Genomic DNA, 26173 nt, shown 5'->3' with positions numbered 1-26173 from the left:
AACTCGCATCACCATAGAGCGCGACCAAGACGGCCGCCCAAGAGCAGTGGAACGACGGGACGACTGTCTGCCTCCTCTCCCTCGCAGGGAAAGGCGAGTCTCCGCGCGGCCTGTTGACCACCCGACAATCGGCGACCGCCTTGGCCGCAAAGAGGGAGTCGGAGAGAATGATTCTCGCCACCGAATCAACCGTCTCCACCGATCCCTTGTGCTAGAAGAAGAAGATGAGTTGGGTCCGCCGTGTTTCGGCCCCCGCATTCGAGACAAGCCCTTCCCCAAGGGGTTCACACTCCCGAGAGACACACCCAAGTATACTGGCTCCGTGAAGCCGGAGGACTGGCTGGTCGCCTACTCCACAACCGTTAGCATAACAAACGGCAACAAGCGTGTTGCCATAAAATACGTTCCGCTCATGCTCCAGGGCACGGCTCGGACTTGGCTAAACAGTTTGAAGCCCTGCAGCATCAACAGTTGGGTCGGCTTCACCGACGCCTTCGTCCGCAACTTCACCAGCACGTATAAGCGGCCACCCAAGCCTCGCCAGCTTTCCTTGCGAGTGTAAGGCCCCAACGAGTCAACTCGCGACTACCTCACGCGCTGCGCCGAGCTCCGTAACTCCTGCGAGGGCATGCACGAGGTGCAGGCCATCGAGTACTTCACCGCAGGGTGCCGAGAGGGCACCCTCCTCAAGCACAAGCTCCTCTGTGATGAGCCGGCGACCCTCGATGAGCTGCTGATCATAGCAGACAAAGACGCCACGCCCGACTCCTCCATGAAGGCAGAGATCCAAGTTAGTGCGACTGGCAAAGTGGCTCCTAAGGCTCCTCGAACCCCGGTTGGAGACGCCAGTTGGCGTCAATAGCAGAACCACCAAAAGCGCAAGGCCGCTCAGCCGGCTTCCACCAGCCGGCAGGTGGCAACAGTCAAAGACCAGCAGCCGGAAGGGTAGCCTCCGCCCAAACGTCAGAAGGGCGGCAAGCCCAACTGGTTGCCGGCTTTCTCATATGAGCAGACTTTGGATTCTCCCTGCAAATTCCATAGTGCTTTCTCACCGTCCAACTACACCACTCGGAAGTGCCACTAACTCACCAGGATCGCCAAGGGATACTGCCTCTTGCCTCCCCCGCCTGCTGGGCATCCGCCTCCTCCTCCGCCCCAGCAGTCGGCGGTCAGACTAGTCGGCGCGATACAAGACGAGTACCCAGAAGAGCATGGAGCCTATGTCGTGTTCACCAGCGTGGCCGATGATCGATGCAGCAGGCGGCTGCAGTAGCCAGAAGTGAATGCGGTAGCCTCAGAGACCCCCGAGTTCATGCATTGGTCTGAGAAGCCCATCAGCTGGAGCCGAGCTGACCACCCGGAGGTGATGCCTAATCCCGACTCCTATGCCCTGGTTTTGGACGCCACCTTTGCCACGGACAGGCAAGCTGCTCGCTTCTCCTGAGTCCTGATAGACGGCGGCAGCAGCATCAACATCCTGTACAAGGATACCATGGAGAAATTAGGAATCAGACAGAGGCAGCTTTAGTCCAGCCGGACAGTATTCCATGGCATAGTTCCTGGCCTTTCCTGCTCACCAATCGGCAAGATCCTGATAGACGTCCTCTTCGGAGACAAAGATCACTTCCGCCGAGAGTCAGTTTGGTTTGAGGTGGTGGACCTTGAGGGCCCATACCATGCGTTGCTTGGCCGGCCTGCCCTGGCCAAGTTCATGGCTGTCCCTCACTACGCCTACCTCAAGATGAAGATGCCGAGTTCCAAGTGGATTCTGACCGTAGCTGGCGACTACAAGAAGTCGTCCGCCTGCGTTGTAGAGAGCAGTCGATTGGCCGAGTCCCTCGTGATCGCAGCTGAGAAGCGGCTCCTTGACCGGGTTGTGGCGATGGCAAGCAAGCAGCCAGAGATGTCGCCCGATAACAAGGAGTCAAAAGCTGAGGGATCGTTCAAGCCGGCCAAAGAAACGAAGAAGATACCCTTGGACCCGGAGCACCCGGAGAGGTACGCTGTCGTAGGTATGAACCTCGACAGCAAATAGGAAGGCGAGCTCGTCGATTTCCTCCGTGAGAATTGGGACATTTTCACATGGTCCCCCAAAGACATGCCGGGTGTCCCGACGGATTTCACCGAGCAGAAATTACATGTCCGGTCTGATGCCAAGCTAGTCAGGCAGCCCTTGCGCCACCTGTCAGAAGAGAAGAGAAGAGTCGTCGGAGAAGAAATTGCCCGGCTGCTGGCAGCCGACTTCATCATGGAGGTGTTCTTTCCAGAGTGGCTGGCCAACCCGGTCCTTGTGCTAAAGAAAAACAAGTAGTGGAGCATGTGTATTGATTGCACTAGACTCAACAAAGCATGCCCCAAGGACCCGTTTGCTTTGCTGAGAATTGACCAAGTGATCCGGATGCGGGCAGTTGAGTTTCTTAGATGCATATTCAGGATATCACCAGATCAAGTTGAACCCGGCCGACAGACTGAAGACTGCCCTCATCATGCCGTTTGGAGCCTTCTGCTACTTGACCATGACGTTCGGCTTGAGGAATGCCGGCGCCACCTTTCAACATTGCATGCAGAAGTGCCTCCTCAAGCAACTCGGCAGAAACACCCATGTTTACATGGACGATGTGGTGGTGAAGACGGAGAAGCTTGGAACACTGCTGGAAGACCTCAAGGAGACTTTTGAGAACCTATGCCATTTTCAGATCAAACTCAATCTAGAGAAATGCATCTTCGGAGTACCAGCCGGCCAGCTTCTTGGCTTCCTGGTCTCCGAACGCAGCATAGAGTGCAACCCCGTGAAGATCAAGGCCATCGAGAGGATGGAAGTGCCCACCCGACTGCTGGACGTGCAGAAGTTCACTGGTTGTTCGGCATCCATTAGCCGCTTCATCAGTCGGCTGGGAGAGAAGGCTCATCCCTTGTACCAACTCATGAAGAAACCCACTTTTTTTGAGTGGAACGACAAGGCGGACGAAGCTTTTCTCCAGCTTAAGAAGATGTTGACTACTCCACCTGTCCTGGCGGCTCCGACTCCTAAGGAGCCCATGCTCCTCTACATCGCCGCCACGAGCCGAGTGGTCAGCACAGTCATCGTGGTAGAGCGCAAGGAGGAAGGCAAGGCACTACCAGTCTAGAGACCAGTATATTATTTGAGCGAAGTGCTGTCGACCTCCAAGCAAAACTAACCCCACTACAAGAAGATGTGCTACGGTGTGCACTTTGCTGCCAAGAAATTGAAGCCGTACTTTCAAGAGCACCCAATCACTATGGTCTGCACAGCTCCACTAGCCGAGATCATCGGAAGCCGAGATGCTTCAGGCCGAGTGGCCAAATGGGCCATAGAGTTGCCCCCCTACACCATCTACCACCATCCTCGCACCGCCATCTAGTCAGAAGCGTTGGCCGACTTCCTCGTCGACTGGCCGAGACCCAGTACCTGCCGCTAGCGCCTAACTCCACCCATTGGCGGATGCATTTCAATGGCTCCAAGATGCGCACTGGATTGGGAGCCGGCATCGTCCTCACCTCTCCCAAAGGCGACAAGCTCAAATATGTGCTGCAAATCCATTTTGCCGCCTCCAACAACGTCGCCGAATATGAGGCACTCGTTCACGGGCTCCGGCTTGCCAAAGAGCTCGGCATTCGCCGGATCCTGTGCTATGGTGACTCCGACTTGGTGGTCCAGCAGTCGTCAGGCGACTGGGATGCCAAAGATGCAAACATGGCGAGTTACCGCTTCCTCGTACAGCAAAAGGACTCACTCCGGCTTTCCGACAAGTCGGCGGTCCGCTTGGCCAGTTCCTCGACGTTGGCGTCGAAGGCGGTCACGCGAAGATTGTGGTATTCCTGTGACAAAATTTCAGACAAGTGTTAGTACTTGGAACTCGCCGATTAGTGTTCCGAGCCGCCTGCTCAGCAGCCGGCCCGAAACTCGGGGACTACACCTAATGGGTGCGCTGGCGCGCCCCCACAAAGGAGCACATGAAACAGAAATGGAGAAGAAAGAAACATACTTGGACGGCCTCCTGCGCCGCCAGGTGCGCCTTGTTGCAGCTCAGGATGGCGTCACCCTCGGCTCGGATCTTGGCCTGGACGTCCAAAAGCGCCCGGTTCAATGGGCCCGTCCCGCCTCCCCGCACCCACCCAGTGGGCGCGGCACTCGTCACCTCGGTGTCCGGGATCGAGGAGCTCGTGGCGCCGGTCTCCAGAGGGCGCGCCGCGGAAGCCGCCTTCGCGAGACGGCGACGCGTCGGCGTGCCGACCTGGAGATAGGCCCGCCACCACCTCGTCCTCAGTTGGCGGCACCGAAGGGTCCAGGGCTGTCTGCCCTGTGCGCTCCCAGATGGCGGCGGTGGCGACACAATCACATCCGGCATGGAAGCATCGCCGCTGTCCCTCTCCATGACCGGGTTCTCACCGTCGGCTTCCCCAGTCTGTGCCGTGAACTCCGGAGGTCGCCGATTGGCGGTGCGCAGCTTCTTCAGCCTACTTATTCGCAGCGACGGCGGCCTCGGCCTCCGCCAGTTTCTTCTGGGCGGCGGCCTCCGCCTTCTCAGCCTCCGCCTTCTCTAGGAGGGCGGCTGCCCGCTCTTCGCGCGCTTCTCGCGCGTTCTGCTCTGTCGCATCCCGGAGGTCGGTGGCTGGATCGACCCGCCGAGTGTAGCCCACGATGGAGGCGGCTACGACCTAATCAAGAGAGAGGGGAGCCCTAGACCAAGGGAAACAAGTAAAGAATTCAGGCAAGATCAATGAAAGAAAAAATGAAGGCGCAAAGAAGGTAGCACTTACGTAGAGACCAGCGGCGGCTTCTTCACCTCCTTGCGGAAGCGGTTGGCCTTCGCAGCTGCCTCGTCCCGCTTGGTCGCCGCGGCCGAGCCCTTGGGTTTCTTCGGCCGGCTGCCGAAGAGGCTCGGCGCGGCCCTGCGCTTCTTCGCGCCGCCTTGGGCGTCCGGCGCGGCAGAAGAGCTCGTGCCCGGCTGGCCGGCTCCTGGCTGGTGTCGCGGGGCGACCTCCTCCGCGTCGTCGTCAGGCCAGTCCTCGAGACTGGCTCCAAGCCTCGGGCCGCCCGCTTCGCCGCCTCCTCCCTCGGCGTCATCCTCTAAGGCCGCAGCCCCCAAATCGGGGTCGTCGACGTCGCTCTCCGCCCGATCGGGGAGCAATTTGCGGTTCGTACCCGCGGTGCCGGCTGCTGGCTGGAGGAGGGGGTTCTGACCAAAGCCAATTGGTCAGATTGGACAAGACGGACTCGGCGACAAAGAAGTCAAAGAAAAAGAGAAAAAGAAAAAACTCACCATGGGCGGAGGATCGCGCGTGAATACGGCTCCTTGCCGAACTGCCACTCCTCTTTGAGCTCACAGTTCGCGAGATAGTTCACCATGTAGGCTACCTCTTCGTGAGGCATCACCTTGGTGCACATCCGACTCGGGTCCCGATGCCCGCTCATCTGGCAGATCATGTGGGGGCGACCTTGGAGTGGGAACACTCGGCGCGCCACGAAGGCGGCCAGCAAATCCGGCCCGGTCAGGCCCTCCGACTGCGTCAGCACTCGGAGTCGCGCGATGGCGCCGGCTCCTGCGGGCGTCAGCGTCCTGGCCCGGTACGACCAGTTGGGCTGCCTTCCAGCTGGCGGGCCGGCTACGTAACCCGGCAGATTGACCCAGTATCCCTCCGTGAAGATGCTCTTCACGTAGAAGTACGACCGCTGCCACATCTTCACCGACTTTATCAGCGTGATGGGGGGAAACGGGTTGTCGGCCCCTGACCTTCGCACGACGATGAACGCGCCACACTGAGCTGGCACGCCTGTGGCTTGGGTGCCGAGCTTGGAGTAGAAGAACTCGCCCCACAGCTCGATGGTGGGGAGAACGCCAGGAAGCCTTCGCACAAGGTGATGAAGGCAGACAGCAGCACCATCGTGTTGGGGGTGAGGTGGTGCGGCTTGAGGCCGTAGAATTCGAGGAAGGAGTGGAAGAAGCCGCTCGCCGGCAGGCCAAGGCCGCGTAGGCAGTGCGAGCGGAAGACGACCCGCTCGCCCTCCTCCGGCGCCGGCGAGATTTCCTTCCTCGGCGCAAGATGGACCCACACGAAGTCCTTGCCGGGCAGCTGCGGAGGAAGTCGATGTGGTCGTCGTGGACCTCCGAACCGTCCCAGGTACCGGAGTGCACCATGGGGGGCGTAATGGCGGAGGAAGAGCTCATTGGGAGCGAACTACCGCATCACTCAAATGTAGCTTAGGGCGCGGCGACAAGAGGAAGAAGAAGAGGAAGTAGTAAGGAGGAGGGGCACGCGTGCTCTGCCGCTCCCCCTCCTACGCCTACTTATAGGCCTATAGGCTGCTAAGCCAAGGGGGCGGTCGTGGGATTTACTGCGTGCAGTAACTTTGCGGGAGCCTCAAGCATCCACCTCGATCGCAGCGGATCCGCTCGTGCGCAGAGGCGTGGTAGTGGCGGGCCCCGCTGGAAGGTGTGTCCCGTCGCGCATGTGGGTGGGCAGACTAGCCCAGCCGCTCATCGCCACGTGATGGGCACAGAGCTGGCGGCGGCCTGGAAGCTTAGCTAGCACGCCGCTTGGATCCCGCCGAGGCATTCGAAAATTTTGGACAAGTCAGATTGGGCGAGTCCGACTCCTACCAGTCGGCCCGGCAGAAGTCGAACGAGGTTTCACCTCAAGCCCTCAGAGAAAGAAACTACTGAGGCTCCTCGACCAATCACCCGTGGCGCCTCACTAGCTTCGGGGATTACTGTCGGAGTAATGGGCCACGGGTAGGCTCACCCGAAGCCCAGAACCTTTCAAGACATCGGGGCTGACTGCCCTCCTCAAGACACCAAGATGAATAGCCGCCTTCTGGAGGCCGGCTGGAGGAACGGCCGACTGCCCACACGCGGCCGAGTCCTAGAGGCGAGGTCAAGACAAGCCGACTCCTACCTGGCGGCTTCTAGAGAAGCCGGCCCCGAGGAGTCGGCCCACGGCACTACCAAAGCCCATGCCCTCATCAAGCAGGACGGGACGGGGATGGCTACAGTATGGCCTATTCCCTCCCCTTTCCAAGGGCTGGCGTGGCCACAGTGCGCTGTACCCGCGGAGATCTCCGCCCGAGGCGGCACTGTTGCCAGGTCATCCCTGACATCATCACCAGCAGGCGGAGTCCTGCTCCCACGACGGCCTGTCTGTAAGGCCCCAGGACGATGGGCCCCACCAGTCAGCGAGAGTCCAGAAGACGGCGGGAGCTCTACCAACCGGACCCGAGGAAGGTCGGCCCCTAGGAGTCGGCCCGCCCCTCCCTCGGGCTCTACGCGCCATTAATCAGACGAGACAGGGAGTGGCTGCAGTAATCGCCCGCGAGGCGGCAGAGCTGTTGCCATGACCCCCTGACCAAGCCTGCATCATTGGAGGCACGGCTACAGTAATCAACAATCAGCAGGACCCACAAGCGGTGGGTACGGCCTGTCGGCCCCGTACCAGACCAGTCGGCGGGGCCCACCAGTCGGCGGGCCCAGGCAGTCGGCGAAGAAGCCTGCGGCCATAGAGACTGACGGCTAGGCCCTGCGCCTAGCCCGATTACCATTGTACCCCTGGGGAGTAGGCCTATATAAACCCCCCAGGGCACCCATGCAAAGGGTTGGAACCCATTAGAACTAGACCAGATACAGAGGAAGGAAAGAGCTAGCCTTGCCGTCTCCTACCTCCAGCATACAGCTCGAGGAGCACCCTTGTACTCACTTTGCCTTAGTGATCATGCGGAGACCCCGCAGAGCAAGACTAGGGGTGTTATCTCCTAGGAGAGCCCCGAACCTGGGTAAAGTACGCCGGCGTTCGTGTCACGCCTCATCCCGCTTCCGGGCACCGGCGACGTTCTACTCGCTCCCACCATGATAAGCCATCCTTTGGCATATGTCGCACACAACCCCCGACAACCGTAGAGAGCACAATATTTCCACAAATCTTATCTTCTGACAGCTTTTCATAATGCGACATCACACCATGGCCTGGTTATTATTCAAATCGTTTCTCCCAGCCTGCCACTACACGTCTCGCGAGGCGGTTTTATTGGCACGTCTTGTCGAAGCAGAGATCGTGTTCTCCTTATCACGGGATTCTCATCAATACGGGTATGGGTAACCCAATCATGCCTGTTGGTATGACTCCTCGATTTTAGGCAAGTTCCAAACGGTCACACGGAGGATGTTTGATATTCACCCTCTTTATAAAGGGGCCAAGGCCTGTCCTTTTCTGCTCGCACTCAATCGAATCCTTCCCCCACCTCGAGTTCCAACACCCAAGGCTCAGGCTAGGCGCTTCGGACATTCAGTCATGTCCGGATCCAACCTTCAAGGTCGGTGGATGCCCTCCTCTGTCACAGAGCAGGACATCAAGAGGCTAAGGGAAGCCAGGTATCTGTCCGCCGAAATCTCGCACAAGCTGCCTGCTCGAGGGCAGGTCATTCCCACTCTCGAACCCGACGAGAGCGTCGTATTCGTCTCCCACTTCCTCTGAGGGCTAGGCTTTAGTCTAGATCCCTTTGTTAGAGGACTCATGTTCTATTACGGGCTTGATTTCCATGATCTGGCCCCGGATTCCATCCTTCACATCTCGTCGTTCATCGTCATGTGTGAGGCCTTCTTCCATGTCACCCCACACTTCGGCTTATGGCTCAAGACCTTTAATGTGAAGCCAAAGATGATTAATGGGCGACATGCAGAATGCGGAGGTGCCGTAATAAGCAAAGGTGCCGATGTTACCTGGCCAAAGGGTTCCTTCCCGGAGGTGTCCAGCTTATGGCAACGGGAGTGGTTTTATATCACAGCTCCCCGAGGTACTAAGAGGGTAGCGGCCCCCGCCTTCTGCTCGGAGCCCCCGCCACAACTGGCGTCATGGATCAACAAGGGGCTAGACTGGGGGCCAGTAAATGATGTGCCGATATTGCAGAGTCGCATCCGAGATCTCCTCGAGAGAGATGTCAGCCTTGTCAAGGTAATGCAAGTCATGCTAGTTCGTCGAGTCCTGCCTTGCAAACGTCGACCTCTCCGTATGTGGGAGTTCAACCTGGAAGGACCGTGAACTCTCTAGCACTTCTTCGGCGTGACGCTCGAAGAGATGTACAGACTGTTCTTCGGATCACAAATAAAGTGTCCGCACACCACCGAGGATGCGGGTCTGAGCTGCAATCGTCCAGATACCCAAGTAAGTAGTTCTTCGGCCGAACATGCTGTCTTTTTATTTATCACAACATCATTCTGAAAAATGGCTCTTTGACCAGGACTGGGTAAAAAAGGCGAAGATGATCAGGTGTTCAACCCCCCTTCCCGAAGGCTCACCGGATCCTGTACTAGCGAGGATGCTTGAGCTTGCACCTTATGAAGTTCCATCAGGGGGAGATAAAGGGAGGAACCAAGAAGCCGAAAGCGAGCCTCACTCATTATTCATCCAGACCGGGGGAATTAGTGCCTCCGCGAAGGAGGATAGTCGGGGAGAAGAATTTAAAATTCCCTCTCCCCAGGGAAGGAAAAGGACCGCCTCGGATGACTTGGAAACAATGGTTTCCAAACAAGGGAAGAAATCTTCGTCAGGGGGTCCTACCTTAGAGGGTATCCTTACCACATAGTGCCCGCAAGGGGACCAGCCCTCCACCGAGCTCTAAGTAAACAAAAGTACTTTATAGTAAATATACCCTGCTTCATTTTTGAGAATGATAACCGAGACATATGTCTTGTAGTTCAGATCGTAGCCCTTCTCGACAGAGTTCGTCTTCGGGGGATCTTCTTCCGGAGATGATGGAGAGCGAAACGCCTCCCCGTGCCTCCCTACCTCGTGAAGCGGACGACCCTGAGGTGTCTTCACGGAGGATTTCTCTTGATCCGCCAAGGTCGTAAGGTAACCCTTCGGCCACCCGAAGTCCGGTGTATTCGTCTCCTAAGGAGAGCAACAGAAAGAGTCCAGAACTGTCCGGTGCGCGACCAGACGCACTGACGAATCTTCTAGAGCAAGCGGCTATCTCAGAAGCGCATTGTACGCTAATGGGTACGGTGGTTGAGAGGATTTCATCCGCCAAAAGCAGGTTGCATGAAGCTTTTATGAGCCTGCAGAGAGGCTTTGAGGTACGAAAAGTAATATATATTTTTTGACAGTACCGGACACGCTAGGTGTGCCCTATGCAGATAGTAGCCCTTGAGACTCTGGTTGCTATCGAAAAAGGCGGCAAACAGAAGATCATAGTCCCAGGTAATAACTGTGCTGCTATCATGTGCAGGCGGCTGAGGGTCTGGTGGCTAGCCGGACTAGCAAGTTTGCCAAACTGAAACGACAACTTGATGCGGTAGATGCCGACATCGTGTTTGTAAACAAGCGGCTTGATGAGGCACATGGTATGTATTCTCCGGTGATCAACATATATTAAGAGGAGCATGATGCTAGTATCTGTAATATGCTAGTATCTGGAGACCCTCCGGGCGGAACTTGCCCGGGCCAAGAAACAAGCCAGGAAGAGTGATGCGGCCGCCATAAATGCGGTGGAAGAGCTAAGAGCCGAACAGGCTGCACACTGCCGGAGCAAAGAGAAAATAGCCAAGATGGCTATTGAGTTGAAAGATGCCGCCGACCGTTATGAGCTTCTTGAGAAGGAAAGCCGAGCGAAGACGGTGGACCTGGAGAAAGCCATGGTAGCAGCCAAGGAAACACACTCTAAAATTAGAGCAGCGAAGGAGGATCTACGTCAAGCCGGAGATATCATGGTTGGGAAGCCGTTTTTGTTGCGAACGAAGTTCGGAGATCCTAAGTATGCCCTTCTAGATCAATTATGGAGTTCTGCGGACGCGTACCTGGATTTGGCAGCAAGTGCTGCTGATGCGACCAAGTTTTTCGAAGATCAAAAAGATCACAAGGTGGAAAAGTTGTTCTGGTCGCAGTTTAATGCTCCGGCACGTCCGCTGCTGTTAAGTGAGCAAATGGACGAGTGGGTCGAGCTCCATAGGTTATCCGGGCTTGCCATGAGGTCTGTCGTGGATCGTCTCTGGCAGGAAGGACCAAGGCCAAATAGTTATTTCGTTCTTGTGCAACGATTCCTTGGTGCTGTGCCACATGTCGACGCTGTAAAGAGGTCGGTGTGCGTTGAGGGTGCGCGGATGGCTCTAGCCTGTGTCAAGACATACTGGGCGGAGATGGAGGCCACCGCGATTGCAACCCAGAATCCAGCTATAGGCCAGGTTTCAGCCGAGCACTATTTTGAAGAAGTCCTGGAGGGAGCTCGTTTAATAGAGGCTCAGGGCTCAAAGAGTGTCATGTTCGAGTGACATGTATCTCGATTGTAATTACAATGCTATTTGAATTATAAAGGCTGTTTTTATACTTTTGCCTGAAAGTATTATTATGCCTCCTGTGCAGTCGTTTATGTATATACTAGATCATGAAGCTGCGCATTGCCGCGCCCGCCCATCGTTGATGCAATAACATAGATGCTTTTGAAAATTTATGTTTGTTTTGAACATTGCTTCATGATATGCTCAGGATATGGGTAGGAATGACAGTCTTTTCCTTTAATTAAAGATGAATGCACAAGTTTTAATTATTATTTTTATTTGTCCGAATTGTAATGCTAGTTGAGTGGGTAGTAGGAAGTTAATGATTCAGTTACCATTTTACTTTGCACTTAATTAATACTATAAAACTGTGTCTTGGTTTGCTCTTTATAATGACCTGATGTAAGCTGCGTGTGGGTTAGTGTCAGACGAAGCAAGATGGATCCATGGCTGCAGTGGCAAGAGGTAATATATTTCACATGATTAAATTATTTGTAACTGTCTTGGTGATTCTCCTTTCACAATTATATGTACGGGTTAGCCTGAATATACATATAAGTTGGGGATTTTTGGCGTCTCTCCGAAGGTAATTTTAGATGAAATTCTTAAGAAGATTGATGGAGGAAGAGCCGAGTATAGTTGCATGAAAGTCGTTATTATTAGCACAAACAAAATATGTCAGGTAGACTTGACCAGGCCGTTGAACACTGATGTTGATGCTGAGGAAGATGCAGCTATAGCCATGATAGGGAAAACTCACTGAATCATATAGGTTTGAGACTGATGATACGACGGAGGAATTGAAAAAGTGAAATCCTTGTGCTTGAAAATCTAAGAAATCAGCAAGTTGAAGCCACGAAGGTGTTGACGAACAAAGATTATATGTGATTTAGAAAGAATTCTGTAGAGAAAACAAAACCCTGCATCATGTCCAAAAACTTGACCTCTTTTAATATCATCAGTTAGTTCATCTTGCTTCGTTTTTTCAATGTCAGGCCAGATCTGAACTCAATTTATTTTCGAACAATAAACGGCGGTTCTTTTATAAGCATGTGTAACAATGAACCTGTAGCTGGGATGTAGCCCTACCACATCTTGTGTATGGGTTGTATTGGCCAGGTCTGTAATGGCAGCAATATGCATAATAATCTAGCATTTTAATTATTTTGCGAGCCTTGGGAGGTAAGAGGTGAGCATCAGTGTATTGAATGCCAAATGAAATTCAGGATCACCATGGGGGAATAATATTGAATACTACAAGGGCATAAGGGAATGATTTAAGTTGGAGATGTAGTGCAAGCCACGTTGCTTGTCATGCATGATAATATCTCTCTTGAATGTATCAGTTGCGAAAACACCAACAATTAGCAAAGCAATGTCGTCAGACGTAGGTAAATTGTATTGGACATCTGCATCTGATTGTGGACCCAATATTCTAATGGCTATGCACTGGTCAGGTTAGTCCTTTATTCGGTCCCTAGCAATTCTAAACTGTTATAATTACACAAAGCACATATTCTATTTTCAATTTCTTTGTCAGTCTCGTGATCATGGATATACAGTAGGGCAAATTCAGGCTTCTGGCCTGTTGGAGGAATTAATGAGCCTATCTGTCCGCTTATTCTTCCCACCAGAAAGCTGCATCACAGTGTCGGCATCTAAAGCATCGGTGAACCAAGATTTGATCGACCACAGTAAGTAGCTGAAATTACCAGCAAGAATGCAAAGTTAGATTTAAATGGGAAAAACAGGTTGCACAATATTTGTGTAGAGGTCAGTAATCTAGTGAAACCTTCAAGAGTATCGATGAATGGGGTTGTCCATTGGGATCAGATGGTGACCCTTTGCCGAACCATTTTAAATTGGTCCCTTTATTTGATGCACGCTTTTCCCTTGTGTGTCACACAGAGTAGTGACGGAAGAATTCATCTCCTGGTTTGTATGGCAGTATAGAACACAATTATCAAGGAAATAGAAATCTCGTAAAGTAGCACAAGTAGAGATGAATTAACACTATTTGTTTTTGTATATAGTAACTGGTTCATTAATCCTTGTCTGCCTACATTGCGGAAGGACTCCACTTGGTTCGCTAGGACAATGTAACTGGCACGCATCGCTTCCATGGGCTTGTAATCAAAATGTTTAGGCATTTTTATTCTACTTAGGTCCAGTACGTGTCATAGACAGATTGTATGAAATCTGAAAAAAAGAAAAGAAAAGGAAGCAAACAAAATGGATGTGGCCGGTTGGAGGGAAAATCAAACAAATTCCTATGTAACAACTAAAATCACAGTAATCCAGAAAACATATTTGATGATCAAAAGACAACCGTATGTAAGAATATTTGTGAGCATGATACATGTCCAGAAGCCATGGTTGTAATTGGGTGTAACGCACACATCCTCAAGCAATTTCAACACGCAAATCCCAAGGAATGAGGACTGCAAAACTGCAAGGAAGAAATAGGAGGTCACTTCCATAGATACGAAGACATGACACTAGTAGAAAAAGTGTCAAACGTGAAGCACATTAGTACTGGTTTGATTTTGGCCCGGTACTAATGGTACCATTAGTGCCGGTTCGAACGGATTTGCATTAATGCCGGTTCGTGTTGAACCTTTAGTACCGGTTCGTGCCACGAACCGGTACTAAAGGGGTGGTGGCAGGCTAGCGTCAGGCCGGGACCCCACGATCACCTTTAGTACCAGTTCGTGGCACGAACCGGTACTAAAGGTCTAACCTTTAGTACCGGTTCGTGCCATGAACCGGTACTAAAGGGGTCTGACCTATAGTACCGGTTTGTGACGCAAACCGGCACTATAGGGCAATTTTCAAACTCTACCCCCCCCCCCCCCCCCCCGTGTGTTGCCATTTCAGTTCTGAAAAAATCAAAAGAAAATGATAAAAACTTCAAAAAATAAAATCCTTCGAGAGGTAGTTATATTACTACATCTACTAGTTAGGAAAATTTGAAAACTACAATTTGGACATGTTTTGCAAAAAGTGTAGGGAAAATGTAAAACGGCTATAACTTTTGCATACGATGTCGGAAAAAACGTATAATATATAAAAAATTCAGCACGAAAATCCGCATCCGATGGAGACAACCTACGGCCTGTTTGGAATTTTTTAGAATCCTCAAATTCCAAAAGGAAAAAAAGATATGGTCAAATTTCAGTTTTTTTAAACAATTTTGGTTAAATCTGGTCAAACTACTTATTCAAGAAGTGTTAATGTTACTACATAATTATTCAACAATATTAGTGTTACTAAATAATTATTTCAATTTTTTGAATTTTGGTCAAATCTGGTCAAACTATGGTCAAACTATGGTCAAACTTATTCAAGAAATATTAGCGTTACTAAATAATTACTGTTTTTTAGAATAAGAGTTTCAAACTCAAACGGTGAAATGTGTGACTTCATGCTCAAGCTAAACTCCTGAGGGTTAATAGGATTGACATCTTACTATTGTCAGGAAAACAACAAGTGCAGACTCGGAAACGAAGGAGAATAGAACCCGAAAGTTAAGCGTGCTCGGGCTAGAGTAGTGAGAGGAATGGGTGACCGGTCGGCAAGTTAGATGATTTGGAATGAGTGATCCACACTTGAGTAGTTAAGAGAGGTGATTAGAGACTAAATCATCAAATAATTCAGAAGAATTAAAAATAAAAAAAATCTAAAAAATTCCAAAATTTTCAAAAAAAAATTCAAAACACCAACCGGTACTAAAGGTCCCCCATACCAGGGCGCAAGCTCACGCCACATGGTGGCACTTTAGCGCCGGTTCGTGCCGAACCGGTACTAAAGGGGGGGCCTTTAGTGCCCACCCTTTAGTGCCGGTTATGGAACCGGCACTAAAGGCCCTTACAAATCGGCGCTAAAGCTCCGTTTTCTACTAGTGTGAAGGAGAACTAGAGGGAGGAAGATGGATAGTCGGCAAGAACAAACCTAGGCAATAGGAATGGCCGAGAGAGACACTGAAGGTAGGAATGAAGAGATGGCGCAAGGAATAATATATGAAGCAGAATGGGAGTTTGGGGTAACGCACCAGGGCAAATTAATCACCATCGTCACGCCTGAAACTAATTACCACCATCACCATTATCACAGGAGGTAGACAGTGGATCTTTAATGCCGCAGTTTCAGCTTCGGTTACGGGATGGGAAGGGACGCGCGGTACAGTTGCAAGGCATGGAGAAAGGGTGCAGGAGGAGGGCAGCCGGCGATGGACGCCGACGGTGCGTACGGCCGCCGCAGCCGCCATGGACGAACATTGCAAGGCACGAAATTGAGAAACTATGAAGAAGAGATTGCAAATGAAGAGTACAGGGGGGTGAACGGCACCAGTGGGAGGAAGTCACAGCAGCAGCTCACGGACGATGGAACGTCGGCGCATCGAGGAGGAAGGAGCGGCGGCGCGGAAGGAACAGAGAAATTGTTCTCGTTTGGGGATGGCGATGTTGATATGCGGCGTACGACCTGGGCTGTTACCATCGAAATAAAAAGTTGTGGGCCTTACGCGGCCTGATTACTGAGAGAAAAACCAGCTAGCTCTGCGTTGCAGCGGCCCGCGAGACGGGGCGTGCAACGCGTTAGCGATCAGGGACGACCAGAATTGATCTGGAGCGTATGTTCGAGCCTTGTTATACTGTTTCTCAATATATATATATATATATATATATATATCCCGGAAGTTTGCAGTCATCGGCTTCAGCCCCCACGCATATAATGTGGGGGTGTTCGCAAAAGCGCGTCTTCACACTTGATCCAACGTCTTGGTCCATTAAGGAGGTGATAGCGCAGCGAACGAGGCAATCGGACTATATTGCTTTAACACTTTCACTTAACCATAGGAGTTTGATAGTGGGGCTACTATATAGCCCCTGGTATTTCCGCGGCTATCCGAATACGGTGCGCGTACGTACATGACCGGGAAAACCAGTCCTTCGTTAATGTGGAGGAATCCCGAAGATTCCGCTAAGTCATCGAGTGGTTGACCAGTCTCGCGCTTTATCATGAGAGTCAGTTTTCGGCTTTGTCTACTGAGGTGCTCATCCGGATGAACCAGGGCACAATCGCAGTAGTTCTCCCGGTGCCACCTTAGCCGATAGAGCGGAATGTAAGGTAGCAAAACGCGGGAGCCGGGCAAACCCAACATTTGACCAAAGACATGATTCGGAGCTGATGCATATAAGGTCAATCTCGTGACGCCGAACACTCCCTAAGGTATTCGGTCTGTACAACATATACCGGGCTGAGTAATGCCCTTGAACCCTGAATTTCCAGGTACGTGCATTAGTCTGACGTGGCGAAATGCCAATAACGCCAGCATCCCTCTCGGTTGTGTTGAGTATCCGGAGGGTGTGAAGCAACAAGAGACAGTAAGAAAGGTTTACGAGGGTCTTAATCTAAAAAGAAACCTTTGAGCGGGGCCCTGCTGCACGTCTGTGCGTGTGTCTCCGTTGTGCCGTATCCTGGAGGGTGTAGCACGATTATCATCTGTGAAAAGAGAAGAACTTAAATGAAATTTGTCGTGCGAAAAATTGGTTATTCTTAATAAACCATTAAAATTCAAGATAATTAAGGTTGAGCCGAACTGTAGTCCCTTTTACATGCGGGAAGCCCCAGATACCGCCTATGTGGGTATATCCATCAAAACAATCTCAGGTTTATCTAAGCTGTTACAGCTAGTGATGCGCCGGACTCGTCTACACTACAAGAAATATGTCAACTTGTGACCACCACTATTGGTCACTGAAAGGTCAGAAATTTCCATTTGCGACCTTTTTGTGACCAAAAACAGAAGGTCAAAAGCTGGCAGTCGTAAACTGACTATATCGACCTTTCTTCTGGAATGTTCGAAGACGTTTATGACCAAAATATTCCTACTGTGGAGTTTTGGTCACTAGCAATCTCCCCAGGCCATGTAGGCATCCAGCATGTCAAGCTGATGTGGCACAAGATTCAGCCCGATCCGATTCGGCGTTTTACATGGGCCGGGCCCATTAATTCAGCCTATTTGTGTGTTTTTCATCAATTTTTGTTGGGTTCATGGGCCTAGCCCATTTTATTTTCTAGGATGTAGCCTTCTATAATTCATTTCTTTTTTGAGCCTCGACCCTTTTAAAATCCAGTCTATTTTGGGCCTCCATAACATGCATTTAGAAGCTTGACATCACAAGGGCAGATGGCTATTCCAGCTTACATCTCAGCATGTACGTATGTATCCATATCAGAACAAACAGAAAGCACAAATAATACAATGGTAATCACAGCCAAAATAAGTTTGTTACATCATATAACTTAGATACAATGGTAATCACGGCCACAAGCTCTACAAGTCTCTACAAGTGTAATCACAACCACAAGATCTACAAGTTCCCTTTGACAGCTTCGAGTGGCCCTTCGGTTTCTATCAGTCCCGATTTGAGGAACACACCAGGCTTCACGGTCTTCTCCATAGTGTCGACCAAGATCTCACCCTTCATGGGCATCAGAGTGATGCACCTGAACATGGCAGGGAAAAGGATTACCTGCCAAAAGCCAAATTTATACAAGATATCAGCCTTTGAGTGGTGCAGATTATCAGAGAACCATGCTTCAGCATTACAGGGCATGGGAACATAAAATGCAATTTTTTTACAAAGGGCGTACAGTTACAAATTTACTATCCACAAAATTAAATTAGAAAAAATGGATGAAACAGTAAAGTGTATGTCAGCCTTAGTGTTTCTAGTTCCTACAAATGACTGAGACCATGGTGTTTCAACCTTTTGTATGACACTAATATATAACAATATATATTGAGCATGCTACAACAGAAGCTTGAATTTATGGTTTCTATACTTCTACATTATACATCCTCAGTAATATAGACCATTCATCATTAATAGTTTTAAACACTATAGGACCAGAAAGTAGGTGCCGCTTCAAGTTTTAAAACTCAACCATTCATCATTAATAGTAGCAATTTAATCTTACTAAAGATAGGGGCATGTACAACGTGAGAGCACACTACGGCCAGAATTTGCACGCAAAGATCATGGAATTTTATGCACAACAACAGCAGATTAGTTATATGAACACAATCCCAGAATTTTATGCATCATGAATGAAGAAATAAAAATAGGATGCTTTGCTTTACGCGGAGGATAAGCAAAAGCAGCAGCACATGCTTTTCCTATTTGCTTTGCTTTCCTATTAGCATCTCCGGTCAATCAAACAGGATGCAGCAAGTGATTACATTAACCCCGATTCAAATATTTGAAGTACTGGACAATCATTTCATGCAGCCATTCATAAACATACTACTACAAGGGAACTACAACCTTTTATTTTTAAGCATAATGTTTAAATACGTAAACTTTCCTCGAGAGTCCCTACACACTACTACTCAACTACTGTAAGTGCATAGTACTCTATCAGTAAGCAGCAGAGGAGATTTAAAAGGAAGGACCATGTGTGTGTGTGTGTGGAAAACACACACAAAAAACTGAATATCACTAGTCACCCTGCACACAGCAAGTTTCAGATGTTCAGAACAGATCAACATGTTGAGCAGTTAGGGAATCACGAGAAGGAAGTGGGAGGGTGGATCACGATGGTCTCACCTTGTAGCCGTCGTCCTCATCCAACCCTGGCAACCAAGTACACATCCAAGCCAGTTCACGAATCCATGGGTGCTAGCTTGCCTACTAGCTCCAGCATTCTGCCCCTGGATGGCACAAAAAAAACCTGACTTGTAAACACAAGCTTCAGTTCAATGCAGAAATAAACAAGCCTCAGATTATGAGCAGCAGTGTTAGATTGTTTACCTTCAGAGTTCTTCTTCTCCCACCTCCCCATTCTACACAAAGCCACCCTCCACCGGACCAAATCAAGCTTTCAGTTCAACAATCAACACCATTCACCTCTTCATCCTCATTTATGCCAAGACACAGTCACATGAACAACATTCAGCTACACAGAGAGGAGGCAAATTGATCCGAGACGAAGGTACTAGGATACATTACCTTGTGCTGTCCACGGGGACACACTCGTAGTGGCACGTGCCTTGTCAAATGGGATGAGGTCCCCAACGAACTCTGAGACGACGTCCTCACTGGCATTGGCCTTGGCGGCCACCATCCAAGTCGGGCGCGCCCTCGCCATCAGGGGCGGCGAGCTCCTGGGCCTCCTCTGCCAGTGCGCCCTGGTCGGACTCGTCGTCGTACTCATCGTATTGGTTAAGTGCAAATCAATATATTATAAGACAAAAATAATGCTCATTTAAAAAAATAACAACAGCAAGCACTCATTCAACTACACCAAATTAATAGTACCATAATCATGTGAAGCTCACTACTATGAACATTCAACTGCAAGTGTATAAGCATCATTCAATTGCAAGTGTATAAGCATCATGTGAAGAACTCATTCAACTGCAAGTGTACCATAATCATGTGAAACACTCATTCAACTGCAAGTGTATAAACAGAACATATATAATTTGCAAGTGTAACATAATCAGGTGACCATCATCGTGAACTAGACATACGAATACTAAATATCAACCAATGCACATACTTTTATTACCAGGAAGAGAGATAGCTCAAAACAGAACATATATAATTTGCAAGAAGGAAATCACCCATAATTAACAGGGAGAGATACAACCAAAACAAGTTCATTTGTCTTCCAAGTATAAACCATCAAGTGCGCAAACTCACATCAGTTCACGTCATTACAGAATTTCAGATAACATGTTTACTGCAGAAATCAAGCATAGGCAGTAGTGCTGCTAGTGTTTCTTTCTGTGGTTGTGTTGGACATGCAACTCAATTTCTAGTAATGGTAATTCAACAGAAACAACTACACATGGAAATTTCAAGCCATGGTAATTCTAAAACAGCATACCGTTGATCCTCTTGAACATGGAGAACATAGACTCATGGTAATTATGGTCGAGGAACCAGATCCTTGGGTCCTTGTCATCCTCCTCAAACAGCACTGCAAGATCACAAGCCGACGCAATTCACAAATTCAGTAAGCCACCACCGTAGTAAATAGCTCTACATATCTAATCACGCAAGGGTTTCGCGCCAGCAGATCTAGCAGCAGCTACAGCCAGGGTGGGTTCCGTGAACCCTAGGCCCCACCAGAGGCGTGGATCCCCCGGAAACAGGCCGGGGACCAGGACAGCGCAAACCCTATCAGGGAAGAGGTGGGGGTTCGGTCGTTCGCTTACCGGCGTAGGAGTTGGTGACGTCGATGAAGCCGCGGGAGGAGGTGCCAAGGAGCACGCTAACGACGCGCTTCCTGGTGTCACGGGCGACGCGGTTGTAGTGGTCGATGATGCTGAGCAGCACCAGCGGGTGCACCATCACCTTCTCCAGCGTCCGCCCCGACAGCTGCGCCGCCTTTACCACGTCCATCTCCTCTCCCTCTCCTCGGCACGTCGTCAGGGAGCAGCGCAAGGGGCACGGCCCCGTAGGCGGAGAGGGAGCAAGGGCGCGAGCGGGCGGACGTCGTGGCTGCGGCAGGGGACGGGGAGGCGGCAGATGACGGGGCGCTTGGGTTGGATCTGGATCGGGGAGAAGGGGGAAGAGAGAGGCGGCGGAGAGGGGGAGAGAGAGGCGGGCACGGGCTGCTAGGTTTTGAATTAGGCTGCTGAGAGGTGGACGGTTCAGATCAGCTAGAACGGACGGTTCAGATCGGCTAAGGGGGGTGATCCGTGGGATGAGCCCTGATTGGCTTAGAAAATTTATGGTTTAAAATAGTTTCTAAGTACTAAAACTATGGGTGTTTTGTGAAGCAGGTATCAAAAATATTTTTCAAAACAGCACAACTAAATTTTTCTCTCAAGTTAGAGCACATTTTTTGGATGATCGCAAATTTGCATGCATTTTTATCTTTCTAGCTATTTTTAATCATTTTTCGAGTGCCCGAAAGGAGGTTTTTTTGTGAAGGAACTACAAAATAATTGTTGCAAAATTGGACCAAATCATTTTTATAAAATACTAGGCCATATTTAATGCACAATTGACAAAATGGTTGGGTGTAAAAAGTTTTGATCCACCTCTCGTGAAAAAGACAAATTTCCACCGATTCAGCTGGAAGCGGGTTAAATTTGAACTGCAGCTGCATCATAGTTTGCTATTTATTTTTTCCAAAAATCATTTCTAGGTACATAAGTATCTTTTTAATCAGAGAAACACCAACAAAATTCCAAGTTTCAACCACTAGCTAGGAATGGTCATTCCCGCCGTTTTGACCGCATTTTGAAACGGGCATAAAAAATTCAAAAAAAAAACAAAAAGTTGGGAAACCTTCGCATTGTGTTATCATATGTGGCCAAGTTCCTAGGAAAAATAACAAACTTTTAATACGGCAATTATTTTAAAAAAGTGTTCTCAGAAACGAGCTATCATGTGTGGAGATCAATGGCTTTCAAGCCAAATGATCAGTCTTATGGCCACATTCATGGCATAGTTTGTTCAAATGATCTCATATTGTGCACAAGGGTGCATATTGGAATGGCAAACAATGTTGCCTAAGGAAGTTTTCATTTTCGTTGGACGAAAAAACCATTTTCCATTTTTCGAGTGCCCGAAAGGAGGTTTTTTTAAGAAGGAACTACCAAATAATTGTTGCAAAATTGGACCAAATCATTTTTATAAAATACTAGGCCATATTTAATGCACAATTGACAAAATGGTTGGGTGTAAAAATTTTTGATCCACCTCTCGTGAAAAAGACAAATTTCCGCCGATTCAGTTGGAAGCGGGTCAAATTTGAACAGCAGCTGCCTCATAGTTTGCTATTTATTTTTTCCAAAAATCATTTCTAGTTACATAAGGACCTATTTAATCATAAATACATGGTTTGGTGGCCATACGTCGAGGTTTGGGCGCCGGCCGAGGGCCCCAACTCTAGAGCGCGTAAACTCGCATGCCCGCCGCGTGGTCACCGCGCGACCGTGACGTTGCCATTTGTTCTGCACGGCCTAGGCATGTCTAGTGGGTTGGGCACTCCCCAGGTTGGTGCTAGGAAGAAAATTACAACATAAGATTCTCACGAGGAGACCGATCGATGCTCAAACATGAATTAGCAGCCAAGTGTTTGATTAGCGGTACGGGAAAGGTACATGGCTAATTGGCGTGAGTTTTGGCTAGGGATGATCAGTTACTAGGAAGACCGTGTTCACAAATTTTCAGCTCAAAAGGAGGAGCCTAGGTGGTACTTGCTTTGCAAACTACCACTATGGACATAACTACGAATGTTGAAGCTCGGCTCAAAATAATGAATGTATTGAGCTAGCATTTGGTGGAGGATGGTTATTTGGGCATAGGAAAGCACTGTAGAAAATGGATACTATTTGGACATGCCAAAGTGGTACTTCCTTCACAAACTATTGTTCTGAACAGAATAGGAAAATGAATATTTTTGAATTAGTTTTGAACTAGTAAAGGAAGGTTTTTACATATTTGACGAAGATATGACCCAAAGAATTTATGAGATATTTTTGGGAATTTTGGGAATGACAGAAATATAGGTAGCTTCACAACCTAGGGCAAAAACTGCCACATGGACATGACACATAGGCAAAACTGATGAGATGGCGCCTAGTCATCGCAACCCACCACAATTTACAAGGCTATGACCATCTATATTGGTCGTTAACAACTAGAAATAAGGCAGCGGACTAGCGCTGTTTGCTTTATGACCATTTCGTGTAAGGAAATTATGACCTTTCTGACCAAAATGGTCGCAATGGTTTAGGGTTTGGAGCCCTCCAGACAGCTTTTGACCAATTGGTCTTAAATGGTCATAAATTTATGACCAATTCTTTGACGGTCACTGACAGAAGGTCATAAGTTGACATATTTCTTGTAGTGCTAGCCGTGTCCGCGGTCTTGACGACCGATCATTTATTCTGGTTGGAGAGGCCGTTTAGTGTACGGCTGCTAAAGCCACCACACATTCTTCCGCGCGTAAGGAATGCTCAACATTTCTGCTAACTGTGATGATGCCACATGGACCGGGCATCTTAAGCTTAAGAGAAGCATAATGCGGTATTGCATTAAAATGAACGAAAGCTGTTCTTCCGAGTAGTGCTTGATAGCCGCTTCGGAATGGAGCGATGTCGAAGGTAACTTTTCACTTTGGAAGTTGTCGGGAGAACCGAATACAACCTCTAGTACTAGAGAGCCCGTACAGTGGGCCTCTGGGCCTGGTATTACTCCTTTAAAGGTAGTACTGCTTTGGCTGATTATTGTCGGGTCTATCCCCATTTTGCGGACTGTGTCGTAATATATCAGATTAAGACTACAGCCGCCGTCCATGAGGACTTGGGTGAGATGGTATCCATCGATAATTGGGTCTAGCACCAAGGTAGCCAATCCTCCGTGCCAGATACTTGTCAGGTGAGCCCTGCGATCAAAAGTGATCGGGCAGGCCGATCAAGGGTTGAACTTGGGGGTGACGGGCTCTACGGCCCGCATGTCTCGGAGTGCATGTTTGCTTCTCCTCTTCATCACGTGAATTGTGTTCACTGTTTTGACCTCTGGTAGGAATTTTATCTGCCCCCAGTGTTTCTCTAATGAGGCTCATCCTCGTCTTGACTTGGTGTCTCCCTCCCCTTGTGTTCGGCGTTTAGCTTACCGGCCTGCTTGAAGACCCAGCATTCTCTATGGGTGTGATTGGCAGGTTTATCGGAAGTTCCGTGAATCTGACATAATTTGTCTAGAATCTTGTTGAGGCTGGATGGTTGTCACATCCTAGCTAGTCCATGCATTAGAGTGTTGCATCATGTTTACCTTTCATCAGAAACTTGAAATGGGGAAGGCAGAACCCCCAGCACCCCTTCTGAAATCAACTAGGGTTTACTAAAAATAATTTCAATGAACCTGAAATGCCCTTCTAAAATGTTCACCCCCTTTGTCTTGGGTTGGAACCTCTGGCAAAATAGGTGCACAATTTTCTAGGTCAACAAAAGGTCACTGGATAAAATCATATGTATGTTGCTTTTGGACATTTAAATGCTAATAAATATTTTAAATGTTCAAATAATTCTGGAATTTAGTCAGGGCTGTTAGGAATAATCTCAACAGAGCCCACAATTAATTTCAGGATTTTAGAAAGTACCTAAGTATTTTTAATAAAGCCCTAAAGCTACAAAAAAATAGAAAAAGGAAACAAAATAGAAAAACTTACCTGGCGCCACCCACCAGGCCCACCTGCCGTCCCAGCCCAGCCACCGCGCCAGCGAGCAGCTTGGCTTGGCCAGGCAGGCAGCCAGGTGCTCGACGGCGAGCACCGCATGCATGCCACGCAGCAGCCGCCGCCTCGCCGCTCCCCTCGTCGAGCTGTCGACGTGGGACGAGCTCCCTCGCTCTCCCCGACCTCACAGACACCCGCACCTCCCTCTGGTCTCTCTCCCTCGCTCTCCGTCCGCCATGGCCAACGCTGCCGCGCCCGCGCCACCATGAAACCGTGCTCCCCGTCGTCCCCGCGTTGCTCCACCGTGTCCTGAAGCTCTGCCACTTCCTCCTCGATCGCTCCACCAAGACACGCCCCGCCGGAGGCCTGCAAACGACTCCACCGAGCTCGTCTTCAACCTTGGGCTGCCCAGATCGCCTCCGCCGCCCGCTTGCTCCGGCTCGTCCCCGAGCGCGCCGTCTGCTCCTACGTGACCGCCGTGAGCTGCTGCACCTTCCCATCCTCTCCGCTTTTCTTTTCGTGCACCGTAGCAACTGCGCGAAGCTCACCAGCACACACCGCCGCGGAGCTCATCGCCGACGTGACTCGGGCCAAACACCGGCCACGCCACCTTGTCTAACCACCTCACCGCATTCCCAGGAGCTTAACGCCCCACTCCACGCGCCTCGCCGTGCCCCGTTGCCTCGGGCTCACTTTCACCCGACTCCGGCGACCGCAAAGCTCGTCGCCGGCGACGTTTCCGGCCACCCCGAGCCCAACCACCGCCACCAAACGCCGCGGCATGCTCCCAGCTACCCGTGGGTGGTCTTCGTCGTCCATTTGGTCGCCGAAACGTGCAAATTCACTTCCACCGCCGCGTCTGGCCTCGCCGGCGGCTAAACGCCGGCGAGTTTGACTGTTGACTTTGACTGGGTGGGCCCAGGTTGACTCCTCTGAGTCAATGACAAGTGGGGCCCCCCTCTGCTAATTATCCAGATTAGTTTCTAACTAAAAATAATTAGATTAATTAACTACTGACACGCGGGACGCACTGGTCAGTTTGACCTAGACGACCCCGTTGACCCTGACGCACTCTAACGCAATGCTGACGTAGTAATTAAATTACTGGAATTATTTCTGTACAGGAAATTCCAGAAATTAGTCCAAACTTCAAAAATTCATAGAAATTAATCTGTAACTCCAAATGCAAAGATTTATATATGAAATTTGATCAAAAATCCAATCTATCCATTGGTACTGGTTTCATGCATGTCAGAACAAATTAACCCTGCTGTTTAGGCAATACAAGATGATGCACTAATATGGTCATGTTAAATGAGCTAACACTTGAATCTTTGGTTCAAATAAGCACATTTCTTTCTGTTCTAGCATGCACTAGGCCAAAACACATTCATATTGCCATGTCATAGCATGCATCATGTTGTCGCATATCGTCATGTGTTGATTGTGTACCGATGTGTTCTTTGTGGTCATTCCTGCCTCTGAGGATATTCACGAGTATCCAACTGAAGGGCAGTATCCCACCACCACTCCATCAGGAAAGCAACCCATTGATCATCCCGATACAAACCCATGCTCTCGCTCCTGCTCTTGTTTTACTGCATTAAGACAACGCTATTCAAACTGCTGTGTGTCGCGGTAGTTGAACCCACTTCCTTTGCATGACCTGTCATTGCCACAGTAAC

The 26173-nt window shown here is 49.7% G+C and overlaps 1 protein-coding gene and 1 long non-coding RNA gene across 2 annotated transcripts; both read right to left on the bottom strand.

Moving 5' to 3' along the window:
• Positions 1-1383: 1383 nt before the first annotated feature.
• On the bottom strand, positions 1384-20701 carry LOC125519112 (26S proteasome non-ATPase regulatory subunit 7 homolog A-like). The gene is made up of 5 exons (XM_048683993.1): positions 20515-20701; positions 20184-20276; positions 5039-5041; positions 3040-3046; positions 1384-1477 (listed from the first exon to the last, which is right to left on the bottom strand). Exons 1-5 carry the CDS (start codon positions 20699-20701, stop codon positions 1384-1386), a joined length of 384 nt encoding a protein of 127 aa, XP_048539950.1.
• On the bottom strand, positions 17536-19198 carry LOC125524041. Its single transcript, XR_007290524.1, has 3 exons — positions 19103-19198; positions 18899-19002; positions 17536-17821 (listed from the first exon to the last, which is right to left on the bottom strand). It is a non-coding gene; the product is annotated as an uncharacterized LOC125524041 (long non-coding RNA).
• Positions 20702-26173: the final 5472 nt, after the last annotated feature.

Source organism: Triticum urartu, chromosome 7, assembly GCF_003073215.2.
Source record: "Triticum urartu cultivar G1812 chromosome 7, Tu2.1, whole genome shotgun sequence".
NCBI lineage: Eukaryota > Viridiplantae > Streptophyta > Magnoliopsida > Poales > Poaceae > Triticum > Triticum urartu.
Note: the sequence above shows the minus strand (reverse complement) of the source record. Positions and strands in the feature narration are given on the sequence as shown.

Bases quoted from the DNA above. Each gene is read 5' to 3' on its own strand.
- LOC125519112 (XM_048683993.1), bottom strand. From the start codon at position 20,701: ATGGACGTGGTAAAGGCGGCGCAGCTGTCGGGGCGGACGCTGGAGAAG. The intron at 20,277-20,514 runs GTAAGCGAACGA...GTGATCTTGCAG, and splicing joins CGTCACCAACTCCTACGCCG to TGCTGTTTGAGGAGGATGAC.